This window comes from Triturus cristatus, chromosome 9, assembly GCF_964204655.1.
Source record: "Triturus cristatus chromosome 9, aTriCri1.1, whole genome shotgun sequence".
Lineage (NCBI taxonomy): Eukaryota > Metazoa > Chordata > Amphibia > Caudata > Salamandridae > Triturus > Triturus cristatus.
Window position 1 is genome coordinate 1,089,751,543 of NC_140592.1, and position 16,582 is coordinate 1,089,768,124.

Here is a 16,582-nt window from a genome sequence, read left to right on the forward strand (position 1 = left end):
CCCCACCTCCACCCCTGATCTTGCTGTTCCAACCGGGGGAGCGCATCACCTCATCTCTCAAGCCACTCCTCGACCTCGCCCGGCGTCTCAAAGAAGTGTGCCCTACCCTTCAAGAGTACCTTCAGCTTAGCGGATTATAGGTGCATGTACTGCAATTGTAGTTCCCGGAGCTAACTTTTGACCCCCAGGAAAGACTTTCTCAGTTCCTGGACCTGCCTAGTGTAGTCCGGGTTGATGTTGATTTTGTTATTCTTATAGCATAAATCTTTCTGCTCCCTAGCCACTTGTAATATTCAGTCTTTGTCCAGGTAATTCAACATTTTTGCTATGATGGCCCTCAGCTGCGCGCCGTGCAAGGGAAGGTGGGACCAGAGCCCTGTGCACCCTCTCCACAACGAATACCTCTGAGAGACCCTTTGGTAGCAGTGTGAGTGAATCTATTGCTCCAGGAATTGTTCCGCCAATCCCTGCTCCAAGTTCTCCGTAAAGCCCAGCACGCAGCTGTTACTGCGTAGGCAGTGGCCCTCCGCATCCTCAGTGCAGTGCTCCAGGGCCCTTGTAGACTTGGACATCTGGGCCACTTGTTGTTTTAATTTCGCCACTACCCCCTTCAATTCAGCAATGTAGCCCTCAGCCTTAGTCACCTTTTCTGCAATTTTTCTGAGGTCCACTCTCAGTAGATTTACATCAATAGAGACAGTCTCTATCTGGTTCTCCAATGCCTTCCTAGAACCCTGTATGGCAGCCAGAAGTTCTGCCCAGGAGGGCTCCCCCTGCCCCTCACCCCCATCCTCCTCGGTGCCCCCAGTCTGCCTCGTTATACGTTGGGGGGTGGCGGGGCCTTGTGTATTGCTTTATAGTGGTAGACTCCGATGGTTCACAGCTCTATCCTTTCCCATTGCGTCAGGTACCAACGCCGTACGCCGAAGTCCACTGCGGCAGCACCTCATGGATCAGCCTCAGGAGTAGTCCTAAAGGATAGCGAACACCAGCCTTCCGCATTAGTCTCCAAGCGGGCAGGGAGGCCCAGCAGCTTTGTCCCGGGAAGGCAGGACACACCAAGGAAGACACCCCCCACCCGGTCCACAGAACACTACACAGGTGGATGGCCTCACCAGAGGGTCTTCAGAGTCGTGCCCAGGGTCTGCGCAGAACTGTTGGCAGCCTGCCAGACCCTATAGGGTCAAGTCTCCACTAGCCTTCCACCCAATTTGCAGAGAGGGGGGGACAGCACTATCCAGGCCTCTGTCTGTACACAGGAGACTGGCATGGGGGGGGAGCCTCCGCCACGCTACCTCAGTCTCAGGGGGAATCGAGCTCTCAGCCACCTTCACTTTGCTTTTCTTTGTTTGTGCCGGAAGGCTCCAGCCCCAACAGGAGTGCACAGCCTAGCCACCAACAGAGGACACAAGCCCATTAAAACACTTTCTGGATCTGTAGAAGAACAAAAGGGGACTGGAACTGCAGTCTGTGAATTGTGTCGAAACCTGAAGGGCTGGACCTGATCCCACTTGTACCCATGACTTGGAAGTGGACTTCAAGGGTCAGTTGTCCATCCTCCTATGTGACTACAAGACTACTCTATAACCGAGTTCTAGATCAAGGTAAAAGAGTTTTATTACAAAATTCCAACATCAAGTGGTACAGAGTAGATGCCATGAAGGCTTAGAATGCAAACATAATACAGAATCGTCGAGAGACAATACATCACTATAAATCTCAAATGAGCAGCAAAATCAAAAGAAAGTCAGACAACATCCCTATTATTATCACGGAAATCGCAAACTTTTATTGCTCAACCCCTAAAACTAAGGGGTTCTTATACACAATTCTTGCATAGAAAATTAGCTAGAAGCACATATTAAGCATGGTATGATCCATTTAACATTTATTTTGACAAATCAGAATTCACCACATAAATGGCATTATATGTTAGCACTATCTCATTTTCTGAATAAACAGTATGCTCACTAATGGTGCAGTCTTCTGCAGAAGGTTGGAAAATAACTTGCAACATCTAACAAAAGCTATTCATAAACGTGCAAAATAAACTCTGCCACAGAAACACAGCGGAAGAAACCTTGATGTTACAACTCCTAGATACTAGAAGCTTCATTTAATAGATGTTTGTATTGTGATTAATCAGAAAACACATTACATTAATTATCTGTGCTTTTGCAGAGCATGTGGGGAAAGATGCACAGGGGGACCTGATGAGACGGGTGGATGCAGGAGCGAAGACACAGATACAGAAACAGCATGCATTTTAACAAATATTAAAATGTTTCTCTAAAATGTGGCATGACCAAAACGTGTTAATTAACACTCCTCTATATCTTATATTAGACTTCTTTCAACAGCATAAATATTAATTTATTGTTTATGTACAGGATTTAGCACAAAAACATAAATATTCAATGCTAATTGTAACATGAAAAACATAAGCCTAAAATAAAACTTCCACAAATCCCCCCTCTGATTATCTATAATCACCGATCCCTCTTTTTTTTTTTTTTTTTTCTTTTTTTTTTATTATTGTAGGCATTACAAAAATTACTTTGCATGGTTAATTGCAGAGAGAGAAATTTACATTGAACATTGGACATATAAAGTAAAATACATGCGTAAAAGCTACAATTAAGGAGAAAAACGAGCAGATAATCCATAGGACTAATGTAAATATAACTTAAGCATATTGCAATCATACATTTGCATTATTATTCTTCCAGGTTTCTATCGGTTCCCAGATCGTATTCCCTAGGGCTCTCGCTTTTTTGCCTTTACATGCAAAGATAGCTTTCTCCTGGTTATACATAGCCAGTAGCCTAGCTAGCCAAACCTGGAAGTTGGGGGGATCTGTGTCCTTCCAGCGGGCTGTTAAAATTATCCTATAGATCGCTGTCCCTAGAAAGAGACAGATTTCCTCTCTCTTTGTATGCCCGAGTGTATTATCGTAGCCCAGCATGTATAAGGTGGGGGATTCAGGTATTGAGTGCCCGAACACGTCCTGCCAAAAGCCAGCTATCAGATCTCTTAGAGGAGCAAGTTTACTACACTCATAGAGCATGTGGAGTAAATGTGGCCCACTTTTCCCACACCTTGGGCATTCTGAATTCACCCTTTTCCCCCAAGAGTAAAGCTTTGATGGTGTAAAGTAGAGATCATATATGGTCTTGTATAACTGAGCTTTGAGATTGGATGAAACGAATAATTTCATTGAGAGATATAGAGACATATCAATGTCCACATTGGAGTTATTTAAATTGCATGACCATCTCCTTTCTGTATTTTCCAGATCATCCTGCTGGTTTTCGATTAGTATTGTATAAAGAGTGCCAATCTTAGTTGTAGATTTTGCCATGCATTCAAATATGGGGATATTACTCAGAGAGAAATCGGAACTCCTTAGTTTTAAGATTGTATTAATCTGAATAAATTTAAATATATTATTATCCGGAATGGAAAATTTACTTTGCAGCACTTGAAATCTATTAGTGTTACCTGGTAGCAAAAAATCCCCTAACGTTAGAACTCCCAAGTATTCCCATCATCTAGCCATAGTATCATATATATGTGATGGTAGAGCTGTAGAATGCCACAAAGAAATATACTTGTTATATTTAGGTATATTAAGGTGGCGCATTATTTTCCTCCAGGTAGCCCAGGCACTAGTTATGATCTTGAACTTAGTTTTCTTATAATAGGAGGGTTCCGACTGTTTTACTAGGAGGCTATTAGCCTTATCTCCTATAAGGAGTTCATAGATTGATGGTATACATTTACCCCCTATTTCTTCTTCTGGTATTTTAACGAAGAGTAGCGTGGTCATCTGTTGGATCAAAGTGGCCCACAAATAAAATCCCAAATTCGGAACAGAAAGGCCGCCTCTCATAGTTGGTAGAGAGAGAAAGCGAATTGATCTCCTTATTTTCCCGTACCCCCAAATGAATCTGGCCATCTGGGCTTCCATGGCTTTAATAATTTTATCGTCAACTAGTAGCGGGATTGCACGAAATAAATATAAGACCATGGGTAATATATTCATTTTGAGGAAATTCCCTCTTCCAATAATTGATAGATGCAGGCCATCTATCCTTTTTAAATCGTTCTTGATCTTTTGGAGGAGAGGATCATAATTAATTTTAATTATTTCCTCTATTTTTGAGGATATCCGAACTCCTAAATAAATTACACTGTCAACTCTACTTGAATCAGCAAATTGGGTATTATGAGTGCAGATAACCATTGTTTTATCTCTATTTAGAGAGTATCCAGAGAGGCGGCCATAACCCTGGGTAATCTGTTCAATAGTAGACAAAGCCTCAGCAGGGTGAGATGTTATTATAGCCACATCATCGGCATAAGCGAGGATTTTGGTATCAAATGGGCCTATAGTAATAGGTTTAATAGACTCTGTTTTTAACAATTTCAAGATTAGAGGGTTTATATAGAGGGCAAAGAGAATCGGAGAGCATGGGCATCCCTGGCGAGTGCCTCGAGATATATCAAAGTAGCCAGACTCAAGACCCATTGCCAGAACCCTAGCTTTTGGCATAAAATACATAGCCTTGATGGATTTCATAAGACACGGCCCAATTTTATTTTGCTCAAGTACCGCCCATAGGAATGCCCATGAAACCCTATCAAAGGCTTTCTCCGCGTCCAGAAGGATCATCGACATCCGGCCGCCCGAGACACCCATGGCCTCAAACAGGGCGATGGCCCGGCGGATATGATCGGTAGTGCCCCTGCCCGGAATGAAGCCATGCTGCCATGGGGAGACCAGACGCTCGACGATCCCCCTGAGGCGATTAGCTAGAATTTTAGAATAGAGTTTCGAGTCTGTATTTATAAGAGAAATTGGGCGGTACGATGTAGTTAGATTGGGCGGTTTGTCTTTTTTAGGAAAGACGACTATATTCGTTTCCCTCCAAGAACTAGGAGGGGTGGCGCGCACCTGGATACTTATAAATAAATCTAGAAGAAGTGGTGTTATGGTATTACCAAGAATTTTATATAGCTCCAAGGGTATTTTATCTGGGCCTGCGGCCTTGCCTGGGGCAAGCTCTGCAAGGGCCGTTTGTAGCTCTGATAGGGTTATGTCTCTTTCTAAATCTTGTCTGGTAGCCTCCTCTAGTCCTGGGTTACTCGCCTGCTCAGTTGCCCACCTAGCCAATTCATCCTTGATTATTAAAGGGTCGAGCGTATCCTCATTTTGGTAAAGTTTCTGATAGTATTTTTTAAAAGCTTCTGGAATGGCTTCAGATGTTGTGTGGTCTTGACCGTCTGCCTTAATACTGGTAATTAGGTTTAGGGATTGTTTTTGTCTAGTGCGGAGAGCTAATTGCTTACCAACCATCTCACCCGCCTCATATATCTCGTTGCGATGAGATTGATAGGTCTCTGCTGCTCTCTTGGTTAGCCTACTATTAATTGCCATTTTAAGAATCATCATTTCATTTAGAATCTGCCCTCCATCACCACCTTGCATTATTATAGCGGTGTGTTTCTCCTCCTTCCCAGCTAGTTCTAGGAGAGAAAACTCGTTGGCTCTAACCAACTCCTTCCTCTTCCTGGCCACATAGCTTATTGTTTCACCACGAATTGAGGCTTTAAAACAATCCCAGACCACATCCCGTGAGGCACTATAACGATTAGCGTCTATAAATCTTTGCGCCCATACTTTAATATATTCTATATAGTCATTATCGACTAATAATTTTCTATCGAAGGACCAGCTTGACCGAGGTCTTAGAATATTATTAGTCCTTAATATGAGCACTAAGGGATTGTGATCCGAGATGATTTTTGGAAGTTTATTTATTTGTACCTCATTAAGCCAGCTACTTGTTATCCAGATATAATCAATGCGGACATACTTATTATGTGGGTATGAAAAATAGGTATATCCCGGATCTTGATGTTGTTTCATGTCCCACACATCGACTAAGCCTAGACTTTCTTTTAATTGTAATATGGCTCTGTATACCTTCGATTTGTATCCCACATATTTAAATTGCTCATGATTACATATCAGGTCCCGGTGAATCAGAGAGATGTTAAAATCTCCACAAAAAATTAATGTTGAGGGCCAGGATGCTAATTCCAATTCTAGATTGAAAAAAAAGATGGATCATCCTGGTTAGGTGCATAAATAGAGCATATAGTGATACCTACTTTAAGCTCGACAATCACCCACCGGCCCAGAGGGTCAGCTGTCTTACGTGTAGGCGGTCCTAAAAAAGATTTTGCCAGGATAGCTACTCCTCTTGTTCTAGTAGTATGGGATGTGCTTGCCATTAAATCAAACCCCGGGACCCTCAGTATATTTCTTTCTGCCCAGGGAATGTGTGTCTCTTGAAGACAAATTATATTGAACGTATTTTGGGAGATCACTCCCCACATTCGATCCCTTTTCCCCTTATCATTGAGACCCGCTATGTTCCATGAGCATAATTTTAAGCTAGCCATACTTCATTATATCTATTAACCAGTCAGATTTTACTGTATGACCAAATTGGCGATAATAATTTCATGAAATCCATTTCCATCTCTGCTTCCGTTTTTATTTCCATACCTGCAATTACATTTTTTATATATTTTCACCCCCCTAAATCCCAACCCATTCCCTAACCCCTTACCCTCCCTCCCTCCACCCACCCCCTCCACTCCCCCGTTACTAGGGCAAATAGACTCCATAAGAGTCTGTAGTGATGGACGTGCAGTGAAAGGCCAGTGCCCTCTAGTAGATCTATACCCCTCCTTAATAAGGTATTTTAGACAAACGTATCCCCCCGTCATTTTCCAGAGTTTAAAGCCACCGAGAAAAAAAATATCAAAGGGACAACATTAATTAACCAAGAGCGAGGAAACTAAATTTCAGCCCTAGAGAGTGTCCAGATACTCCTTGGCTTTTATCTCAGAAGTGAAGAACTTGGTCTGATTACCATTAATATCTTTCAGACAGGCCGGGTTGTTCAAGAATGCCTGAAGTTTTTTTTCTTGAAATGGTCTAATGAGTTGGCGGAGACGCCACCTCCACTCAACCGTTACATGACAGAAATCGGGGCGTACGAAATAAGTTATGTTGCCACTATTTTTTTTTGCCTCAGGTCTAGCTTTTTCCCATATCGCCTGTCTCAACAGAAAATTACCAAAGTATACCAATACTAGAATCGGGGGCAAGATGGCGGCCGCTTGAGACCGTAGTGCAGTGAGCTCCGGCCGGTGCTCGTAGCTAAGTCTTACAGCCTGCGATGTGCGATGTGAAGATTTAAATACAGGCTTCAACTACGCTAAGGATCAGAGGAATGCTGCTCGAGGAATCAGCCGACAGGGTTGAAATATTGAGTAAGAGCCGGGTTTCGATTTTGGCCTCAGTAATCGGCCTGTCTGTAGTCCGGTATTTATGCAGCATCACTAAAAACTTCAAAAGCCATCGCCAATCCTACCTGAGTGACACGGAAATCCAGCAATGTAGCAGCATGGCTCCGAAATATGCTTCAAAGAACACAGTCACTGCGACCACGAAGTAGAAAGAGACGAGAGTGACCAGGTTGGCCGCCCGAGACACAGCCGAGGCGCCAGCTGCAGGAGCATCAGAGGGGATTCCATCTAAGGGCTTGAATGCGAGCGGCTCAACCCGGAAGAGTGGACAGACTGTCTCCTCAGTGATTGAGCTCCTACGCGGGATCCCGGCTCGTTCTCTTCCGGGTCGAGGTGAGCAGTGCAAGCCTCACACTCGAGACGCGCTGGGCGTTGCTGCAGCGAGCGCTGCTCACATGGAAACTGACAACGGCACCAATGGAGTTTCCTCTGCCGAAATTAGACGGAGCCACATACATAAACAGACGGTGAGAGGGGGGGAAGATCACAGGGGTCCTTTGGGGGGGGCCAATGGCGAGATACAAGCTGCTAGTAAGGCTGTAACGAATGGGAAAACGGATGACAGTTCTCACTCAATACTTACTTCTGAGACTGGAACCGATGCTTGTCTAGTACCACCCCCCACTCAAACAAGTGGCCCGGGAAGCCAGCAATCGAATCAGGCTCTAGTGTCCTTATCGAGAGATCGGCAATCTGTGCAACTCGGATCTGAAAATCTGAGTGAAAATCTGAGTGAGGCTGACACAGATAAAGATAGAGATAAGGATAAGGATAAGGATAAGGATAAGGATAAGGAACCCAGTGATTTTTATTCCTTCTCTGATGAGTTGGGATGGTCTACCGATACTGCGTCTAATTTATCTGAGTCCAGCGATGAAGAGACTAACATTAGTAAGGTTAGAACTGCTCAGAAATTGGGACCTAAACACAGGAAAAGTCGACACGACTCAATAGACTTGGCTTGGGATTATACTCCTATTAGTGATCTCCCCCCCCCCAGGGACAACCTCGATACAATCACAGCGACCTATCTCTGGCTCTAATCAACATCAAGAGCAAGGTACCATTCAAGACACGATTGCACCAACGTTAGAAACCATTTTGTTAGCTATAGCTGCGCATAGGGAAGAGACTACTCATGATGGTCGTAGGGCCCAAGCAGAGTTACGTAAGGTGCAGGGTGTGGTCCGTAAGCTTTCGAAGAAAATTGATTCCTTCAACGATCGTATGAATGAGATGGAGTCAAGATTACTGCTCAATGAAATGGAAACTGCACTAAATCATGAGAAGACTGAGGCGCACGATAAAGAACTCTCAGACATGATGTGGAAACTCGAGGACATGGAAAATCGCCAACGGCGAAGTAACCTACGTGTCCTGGGAATTCCCGAGGGAATTGAAGGGGGGGATGTCCGCTCTTTCATGGTTAAACTGTTTCAAGATTCCCTCCCAGAACTGTCAACGTGGAAATGGGATATTGAGATACAACGTGCCCATCGGGTACCCCTTAACATGAGAAGCACCCCTATAATCACCGATCCCATTAATAATTTTATTCATAAAATAATCTATTCACAGTAATCTTTGTTTCTTTCTAGATCTTTCCTTGGACATCTTTAGCTGGTTGTTGGCATAATCTTTGACTTCTTCCATTCAATGTTCTTCAAGTTTCCACTTATTCTTTGAACCACTCTTTTTCATTGTACATATCTTAATCAACCTCCCAGAACACTTTACAAAAAGGAACAAGACAATTGCACATTGCACAAACCGTTCTGTTTATAACAGTTGTTAGTATAAAACATAATGTGCAGCAACGTACACTATCTATCCATTCGCCAACCTTGCCGAAACTCTTTTCTAACTCAGTAACCCATGAGCCTACAGTTTCTCAGATGCCCTACTCTTCAAAAGGTTGGACTTCATGAGAAAGATTAGATATATCAGTCATGAAAGAATCAATAACTGTACTGTTATCGGGTTTGAAAGTACAATACCTTTTAGCCTTTATTACTTTTATAAACTTCGCCCTATTTCACCAGGAGGATATCAAATGCTAGATGATTCTGTATGACCCTGGCCCTTCTAACCATCATTTTAGGATTTACTAATTTTAAGGAACCTGCTGTACTTCTTGCAAGCTTATCGATAACTATAGACAGATGCCTCATTTTCACATCATTCATTACCACAACTACTGAAGGATTTATAGCATCAAATATAGCTAAAACCGCTGGAACCCGCTGTACTTGTTGCAAGCTTATCGTTTTTACTGATTTTTACAGATAAATACAGACAGAAAACCATTCATTTTCTTGTCTGTATTTATTTTTAAGTGTTAATAAAAATGGAAATTGGGTGCTTTTTGAGTGATTCTAAAGACACTTTGCCATGACTGCCAAGCCAATATCCGTTTGGATTGATAGGTAAGGGGGTTAAGAAAGAAAGGAATTTTAGTAAAGAGACTTAAACAGCAGTAGATATGCACAAGGTTGATACTGAAATGTGTATATTTTCATTTAAGTGCATTGATTTATTTATCTTCTGCGGGTGTTCATATCACTGAAACCTGGCAGGCATTCAAGCATGACTGCAGATGTATTGGTTAAATAAATGTGGAAACATACCAGTTTCAGCTTTACTTTTTTCACAAAACCCATAATAAATATGGATAAATACAGATAAAGTTGACAAAAAATAAATATGGATAAATACATACGGAAATGACTAAATAAATAAATACCATAAAACCGGGAACCCTAGTTATAATGATGATTTTTAAACCTATGTATATGGTTTTAAATGTTTTTAGGTCTCGCCTGACCTAGCGCATGCGCTGGTCTGGCGAGACATTTTGTGAGGGCTCCAAAAAGTGCTACCAGGCCAGCCTAGACCTGCAGTGCATGTCGTGCTTTCCCGCGATTACTTTCACTTTCGCGGCCGCACGGCCGCTTTGATGTTTGATCGCGATCACTTTCGCGGCTGCTTTGATGTTCTCCGTGAGGCTTCAATAGATTGCAGCAGTTAAAACAAGCATTGGCATAGCCAAGAGGTCTCGCTTTTGGGACCTTATAAGTGTTTAGTTACGCAACTGTTGCATGGCTAAACACTTATAAGGTCCCAAAGGCGAGACCTATTGGCTATGCCAATGCTTGTTACCTTTTATGATTATGTTGCATAATCGGAAAAAGATCTATCCATTCATTCAAATATGTCTGCGAGCTGTAGCTATTGAGTTGCACTGCCTTTAAACTGCGTCTGGGTTGCTCTAAATTGGGCGTATCTTCCCACCGCCATAAATGGCAGTAGGCCTATATATTTATATATGTCACTCAAACACTACCAAACAAAGTTGTGTTTTATCGGTGGTGTTGACTTGTCAAGAGGCCCCAGGAAATGTGTGATACCTTCAGATGGTCCTGTCTCTTTCATCAAGACCCCCTTGTACAGTGGTATCAAGGCCGTAGCTATGATGGGAAATTCAAAACTACAAGATCCAGAATTCAAAGTGTTGCTGGTTAAAAGTCCAAGACTGGTTAGAAGTGGCACATGTGGCATAAGGTCATTTAGTATTTAGTATTGGTTCTTAAAGCTTAAGATTGAAAGGGAGGTTTATTTGCAGAAAGCTATCTAAGACATTGAGAGCCATGATGAGGCATTGTGTGGGGACCGGTGGAACATGTATTGCGCCCAAGCTCGTGGTTTTCTCGTTACAGCCAGAGCAGCTGGACGCCTAGTCGTGTGTCAAACCAGAACAGGTGACAGAGAGCAGCCCTGACAGGGGGAGGCGCTCTGGACTGAAGAGATAGGGGGAGGGTTCAGCGCTGGCGGGGAGATGAAGTTTGAAGGAGCTACGAGCTATCTGCTCTGTTGCTCAGGCGCACAGGACGTGCTTGATGGTGCTCAACTTCTGTTCTGAGGCCATTGTTGCTGGAAAACAGTAAAATATAAACTTCACAGCAATCCTTAACTGCAAGTCTTATAAAAAACGCAAGCTTGAATTCTGTGGATTGATATGTGTTCAGTTGTGTAAATGTGCTTGTTTGTGACCTCGTATCGGTGCATTGCTAGTGCTTTCCTGTTCTTGTTAAACGTGTGCGTGTTCTTCTTCCTTGGGCTTGTAACCCTACACTTTGTGGTGTGGGGGATTAATCGGCCCCTCAGACACGCCCAGCAGGACACTCCGAGCATCTGGGAAGGCTGGGGACGCAGAGCCTGTGATGGGCTGACGGTGCTCCCAGCTGCCTGGGATCTCAAAACTTTTAATGAAAGCCAGATGCTTTGTCCACTCGAGGGGCACCTCCCCGGCTTCCCATTGGCCCCCTCTCGCTGTCTCCCAGCCAACCCTTTCACTGGGAAAAGTGTAGACCCTCCTTTCCCCACAGGCAGTAGGAGGCTGCGGGTCGAACGTAGAGCCCTGTGCTGGAATTCCTGCAGCCTGCGAGGTTATAAAAGCCCTGCGTCGTGCTCCGTCCTCCCTCCCCAGAGTCGAGATCCAGAGAGTCCCAAGATGTGGCAGGAAGGGCTGCGCCTAGTGCTGCTGCTGCACTGCCTACTGTGCCCGGCCGCTGCCATCTCCCGGCAGGAGCTGTTCCCATTCGGGGAGCATAGGGGAGATCTACTGCTCCCGGAGGGCGACGACGAGACCTCGGAGGTGGTCAAGCTGAAGAAGCCTGTGCCGTTCTACGAAGCGGAGTTCGACAGCCTTTACGTGAGTCTGTGCGTCCTCTCTGCGCACCGGTGCTTCAAAGCGCTGCGTCCTTTGTACGTGGGGTTTCAAAGCACTGTGTCTTCTGCGCCATGGGCATCAAAGTACTGCTCTCTATGCCTGGGGCTACAAAGCACTGTTCCCTCTATGGCTGGGGCTTCAAAGCACTGTCTTCTGCGCCATGGGCATCAAAGTACTGCTCTCTATGCCTGGGGCTTCAAAGCACTGTTCCCTCTATGCCCGGGGCTTCAAAGCACTGTTCCCTCTATGCCCGGGGCTTCAAAGCACTGTTCCCTCTATACCTGGGGCTTCAAAGAACGGTGCCCTCTATGCCTGGGGCTTCAAAGCGCGGTGCCCTCTATGCCTGGGGCTTCAAAGCACTGTGCCCTCTATGCCTGGGGCTTCAAAGCACTGTGCCCTCTATTCCCTGGGCTTCACAATACTGAGTCTTCTGCACCCGTACTTCGAAGCACTCTGTGTGAGGGGCTTCAGTGCACTGCATCCTCTGTGCCAGGGCTTCAGTGCACTGCATCCTCTGTGCCAGGGCTTCAGTGCAGTGCATCCTCTGTGCCAGGGCTTCAGTGCACTGCATCCTCTGTGCCAGGGCTTCAGTGCAGTGCATCCTCTGTGCCAAGGCTTCAGTGCACTGCATCCTCTGTGCCAGGGCTTCAGTGCACTGCGTCTTCGATGCCTGGGGCTGTGGCCGTTGTAATGAATGGACGCTCTGTCAGGTCGGGGCAGATGATTGCCAGGAGTGGGCGTAGCACGGCCGCTCCGAGTGTAACGAAGGCCTGTTGATGCCCACTAAGTACTGGCTGGTTGTACCGCTGATTGATGGCATGGCGTGCGGTGTTAGCAGCTGTCCGTGGAACGGGAGGCAAGACTGAAACGTGTGTGTTCAGGAAATGGTGACAACATGCCCTGCCCATCACTGGGCGACAACTGGGAGTATCTGGGGTCAGACTTCAAAATGCTGTGGGAGGAGTATTTTTTTAAATGCCGATTTAATGACGCGCTAGAACTTCTGAAAGTGAATGAATCAACGGTGAGTGTAAGATTTGATAATTCAGTGATACTGTGATTTTACATGTGATCGCTCCAGTTACTCAGGTTGGAGGGGCCGTGTCTGGGATTTGAACCGAGGCCCCCCAGTTTCCAAGTCTAAACTGGGTTACCAAGTACAATTCCTCACCCTTGGACCAGGGCGCCCATCACCCCATGGGTATGACGGGGACGGTTGTTGCTTCTGAAGGAATGGAGTGGGCGGACCCCAATGCTCCCATCTTTATGGGATGCGAGTCAGAAACATGACCACAGATTTGGCACACAGGACAGGGCACAGCCACATCCAAGTGAAAGGACGTCAAACTCGAGTCGTTAATGAAGGATGTCTGGCTGGACACATTTTGATTAAATGATGCTCCAGAACAAAACTTCCGTTCATTAAGAGCGCAGAACATTGTTTGTATGATTTTTTTTGGGTAACTGCACGCACCTAAGGATCCATGCTGGCCAGTAACTTGCAACCATCAACACACACATGCTCAAACAGCTACCCATTCCAGTTTTCACCCATACGGTATATAGCGCCTAGAGACGTCCGTGCCTAGCCACGTGCCCTACTGATTAACCAGCTCACACCCAACTCCCCAGCATCTAACGGGGCTGTCTTTTCAAGTTTTGGAGGCCTGGGGCCCTCTTCTGATGGATAGGGCTGCCCAGAGCCTATTGCTGGAGTTTGCAGGCAGCTGACCCAATATTTCCTACATCTAATAGGGTCTTCAGTGACTGAAGACATGAATCAAACGAATGTTGAGCACATTGCTGATTACTTGAGTCACTCGGGCACCCCGATTTCGCCGAACATCTTTTTAACTCTCAATACGCACAGAAACTCAATCGGGTATCTGCAGTACCCGTTTAACCTAAACTTCCTCCCACGAAGAAGGGAGGCAGCCCACCACAGCCAGAAACTGTAGAGACATCTCGACAGGGGAGCCTACTGAAATAGACGGCGAAGTCCCCCCCTCGACACCAAAAGCACGAACATCCTTTCTCAGACATTTCGAGGCGCGGTACCTCCTCGTGTGAATACACATAGCCCAGGGTTGTGCTCTGAATGGCAAAGTCGACGTTGTAAGCTGCAGACCCCACAGGACAACACGAACACGAGTTGTAGAAAAAATCGTTTACAAGTTTACACAAAGTGATAGTAACCACAACGCACCAGGGTTTTATGAAATAGGACAAGCTCATCCTGTAATTAATAAAACGCAGGCTTGTTTGAATGTATTAATCCAATACCAGCAATAGAGAACTAGAATGATGAAGCCCATGTCCCATGAGTACATTACTGCTAACGAGTTGTGAATGCAACATTTTGTTTTTTGTTCGACCTTAGTAAATTTACCACAACCTCATCACAAGTTTCTTTTTATCATTTTAGTTTTTTTAACTTGATCACTTTTCTCTAAGGAAAAATATGCGTAAAAAAAGTGCCAGCAACTCCCAGTGTGGAAGGTAGTTTCATTGTTGGCATTGACCCACGATGACACCAGCTCTCTGCCCCTGCATAAGTTGAGAGGTGCTCCTCGTTGACTCGGAAGGCTACCTTTAGCTAACTAAGCAATGGGTCAAAGAGCAGTCAATGAATCAATCAGAACATTTGTAAAGCGCACTACTCACCCGTGAGGGTCTCAAGGTGCTGGGGGGTGAGGGGAGGGGTGCTGCTACTGCTCGAACAGCCAGGTCTTGAGTAGTCTCCTGAAGGTCAGCAGGTCCTGGGTCTGCCATAGGAGGATGGGGAGGGTGTTCCAGGTCTTGACGGCGAGGTGGGAGAACGATCTGCCGTCCTGAGTATTGATCATGGAAGTGTGCTATAGGGCCATCAGGTGAAGCTAAGGGACCAACCTGATCTTCTGGTCTCTCTCACTTTAGAATTCCTACTCACAGTGGTCACAATTGTTATCCCGCTGCTGTCTGAGCAGTGCGAGAAGTGTACAGTGCTCACAAGAGGCGTTTGTACTCTGGTCTTAGGGTTGGCCCTCATGTCACGTGGAAGAAAGTGCTGCTTGTCAAGCCCAAAACTCTCATTTTTTCTGAGTTGGTTCCATTATTGGTCAACCACAGGTGCAAAGTGGCAATGAGTCTTCCCAGCCCGCTCTGACGAATGTCACACTAAACTTTCAACAGACCCTCGCCGCTATATGCTCCTCTACGGCACCAGTTCGTTCACATGGGCCCCTCCAGGTCACAAAAGATCCTTATAACCTGCTGAGTTCCCACAGGTTCCTTTCTATCCCTCAACATCTCCAACCTCTTCATGGAGCCGCTTGGTGATCTACTCACAGATAACGGCATCAAGATTCACTGATGTGCCAATAATGCACTACTCTTGTCTCCTCTGCTTCAGTAATCCAACACTTCAAACACTGTCTGCACTTCATCCTGTCCAGTGCTAGCTGAAGGTGAACCCAAACAGGACCGAATTCGGGTTATTTGACAAGAAAAGCAAACCAGATACAGTATAAACCTGGATCAATGGCATGAACCTCCACTGCTTCAAACTCCAGCTTTCAGTGAACACCAAGTCTCTTGGACTCACCCTAGACTCCAGCCTCACCCTCAAGGAACATGCTAAGAGAGAAAAACAGGTGGCCTGGTACCAGAAAAGAAAGTGGTACAATTTCTTTCAGAAAGTGTCTGTAGAACTGCTGTTCAAGGCCTCATAGTCTCTCATCTGGATGGTGTTCATGCCGTGCTCCATGACCTTCCAGACTCCACACCGGCACTCCTTAGGGGCATCCTACATACTGCAGCACATCTCATTCAGGACCAGAAGAAATATGATCAGACCTTTTTCATCTATGCGGCCACGTTCTGGAACAACATCCCCGTATTCAACAGGACTGCCCCAAACACTGCTCCATTTTAGGAAAGAGTTGAAGATGCACCTCTATATAGAACACTAGATCACAATCATTCTTTGACTTTATTATTTCCTTTGCCTCTGTACAGCGCTCCCCTGTCCTTTGCCTAGCTTCGCACTTTAGAAATACCACATACATACATACATACATACATACATACATACATACCTAACTGGAATGTAGTAGGATACTCTATCTGGCGTAATAGTATTTTGTCTCTGTCATCTCTACACCACATCCATGATATGCATAGATGGTTTTTCTACCTTTTATTTCCTGGAACCTACAGATTTGCTTGGGTCACTACATGAAAGTTTGATTTATTTAGAGAAAATAAACAGCAGAAATATTAGACGCTTTTATAACCATATAACATATTTAATACTTGTTTATCAGACCCAGTTTTGCAAAACACAATGTGTAAAGTGTAAAATGATTTTATTGTTTCAATTAATAAAAATTGTTACAAAAGACCATGCGTCATGTGTACTTCTTCGGCCGTTTATAAAAACAATTACATTTCAGTTCATTTCATACATTTCAGAGCCATATTGAAATT

The 16,582-nt window shown here is 44.9% G+C and overlaps 1 protein-coding gene across 1 annotated transcript in view; it reads left to right on the top strand.

The window, feature by feature from the left end:
* The first annotated feature begins 11,741 nt into the window (after positions 1 to 11,741).
* Positions 11,742 to 16,582, top strand: part of NID2 (nidogen 2) — a 264,303-nt gene continuing 259,462 nt past the window's right edge. The window contains exon 1 of the mRNA XM_085626950.1: positions 11,742 to 12,097. Within this exon, the coding sequence (XP_085483076.1) occupies positions 11,897 to 12,097 (201 nt within the window). The 5' untranslated portion in view covers positions 11,742 to 11,896. The remainder of the gene's footprint in view (positions 12,098 to 16,582) is intronic.